We start from the raw sequence: 2,004 nt of genomic DNA on the forward strand, positions 1-2,004 counted from the left end.
GTCACATTTAATGTTTTTTAAAGATTTTTAAGTAAAAAGTGCGACATTTATTATTTTTAATTTAAAATTTGTAACTTATTGTTACTAAGAAAACGCCAAAAATCCCTAAACTATCCCGCGCCAACGCCAACTAAATATTTTTAAATTCGTAGTTTTTGTTCCAATTTTCTGTTTTTTGTCTTAATTTCTAAATTTTTGTGTTGTTAAATTTCAAAAAATGTTATGGTAAGTCTTGTTTTTCCTATTTTTCGCTTACAAATCACCAAAACGCAATCGGATTTAATCCAAAAAAGTGACTCAAACAGGAAAAATTATCAACCACTAGTCAATTAACTGTAAAGTTTTTTTTAAAGATTTTGAAGCAGAAAGTGCGAAATTGATTATTTTTAATTAAAATTTGTAAATTGTTACCACCAAGAAAAGGACCAAAAATCCCTAAATTATTAGCACCAACGCCAACTACTTTCAAATTGGCGGGAAATTTTTCGCTCTAATCTCGCCTTTTTTCATTGAATTTCTAAATTTCCGTGAGTGTTTAGTGTTATTAAATCCGAGAAAATGTTATCGTAAGTGTTATTTTCCCCATTTCTACCGTTGAAAACCCCCAAAAACGAAATTTTAGCACTACAATCCAACCTAACCTCAAAGACGACTCAAACAAGGAAAACGTCTCCGATAACCCCTTAAACATCGGAGATACCTGCCGTGACCCAAAAACCAGCGGTTTACCCCTCGAACAAGAACACGAAGAATACCAATACTTGAACCACATCAAATTAATCATCGACAAGGGGGTTAAAAAAAGCGACCGAACTGGTGTTGGCACATTTTCGATTTTTGGGGCCCAAATGCGCTATTCTTTACGCGACAACACCTTCCCCTTATTGACCACGAAACGTGTTTTCTGGCGCGGCGTCGTCGAAGAGTTGCTTTGGTTCATAAAAGGCTCAACAAACGCGAATGAATTGAAAGAGAAAAATGTCCATATTTGGGATGCTAACAGTACGCGAGAATTCCTCGATTCAGTGGGGCTCAATGAGCGGGAAGAGGGCGATTTGGGGCCGGTTTATGGCTTCCAGTGGCGCCACTTCGGGGCTGAATACAAAGGAATGAGAGCTGATTACACCAATCAAGGAATTGACCAATTGGCTCATGTTATCAACACGATTCGAAATAAACCCAATGATAGGAGGATTATAATGTGTGCGTGGAACCCTGTGGATATCCCCGAGATGGCCCTCCCGCCGTGTCACTGTCTTGTGCAGTTTTTTGTCGCAAATGGGGAATTGTCGTGTTTGTTGTACCAAAGATCGGCTGATATGGGGCTTGGGGTACCTTTCAATATCGCAAGTTACTCGCTATTGACTTACATGATTGCACATGTCACCGGATTAAAGGTTTTTGTCGCTTGTTTTTTGATCAAATTTCGACCAAAAACGAGATTAAATAACGTGGTTTTAATCTTATTTGGTGATTTTTTACTAAAAACGTAATTTGAATAAGATTAAAATTACGTCATTTTTTTTCACCCAATAAACTTTATGAACTAAAAAATTTGGCCAAAAAAATCATAAATGCGTTATTTTCTATGAATTTAATAGTTTTTTTTTTCTCAAAAAAGCTCAATTTTGTAATATTTTACGAGAACCATGTGGAAAATTGCAACGTAAGAATTATTTTTGTGACTTTTTAAAATTGAGTGTGTTTTTCACTAAGAAACTTATTAAACTGAGAAAATTTTGCACTAATTTGTTCCAAAATATGTTATTTTTTAAGAATTTTTTAGTTAAAAAAATTAAAATTTGTAAAAATTTGCCGAAACAAGATTTTGGCCAAAAGAAAGCCAAGAACCATGTGGAAAATTGCAAGATAAGAATTATTTTTGCCACTTTTTAAAAATGAGTGTGTTTTTCAATAAGAAACTTATTAAACTGAGAAAATTTTGCACTAATTTGTTCCAAAATATGTTATTTTTTAAGAATTTTTTAGTAAAAAAAATTAAAA

General features: G+C 33.7%; 1 protein-coding gene across 1 annotated transcript in view; it reads left to right on the top strand.

The window, feature by feature from the left end:
* Positions 1–435: 435 nt before the first annotated feature.
* Positions 436–2,004, top strand: part of LOC123004815 (thymidylate synthase-like) — a 3,570-nt gene continuing 2,001 nt past the window's right edge. The window contains exons 1-2 of the mRNA XM_044398263.1: positions 436–566; positions 623–1,397. Coding sequence (XP_044254198.1) covers positions 559–566; positions 623–1,397 — 783 coding nt within the window. The 5' untranslated portion in view covers positions 436–558. The remainder of the gene's footprint in view (positions 567–622; positions 1,398–2,004) is intronic.

The sequence above is a fragment of the Tribolium madens genome, unplaced genomic scaffold (assembly GCF_015345945.1).
Source record: "Tribolium madens isolate multiple individuals breed KSU strain unplaced genomic scaffold, Tmad_KSU_1.1 Scaffold_20;HRSCAF=117;Tcas5.2_LG4, whole genome shotgun sequence".
Classification (NCBI taxonomy): Eukaryota; Metazoa; Arthropoda; class Insecta; order Coleoptera; family Tenebrionidae; genus Tribolium; species Tribolium madens.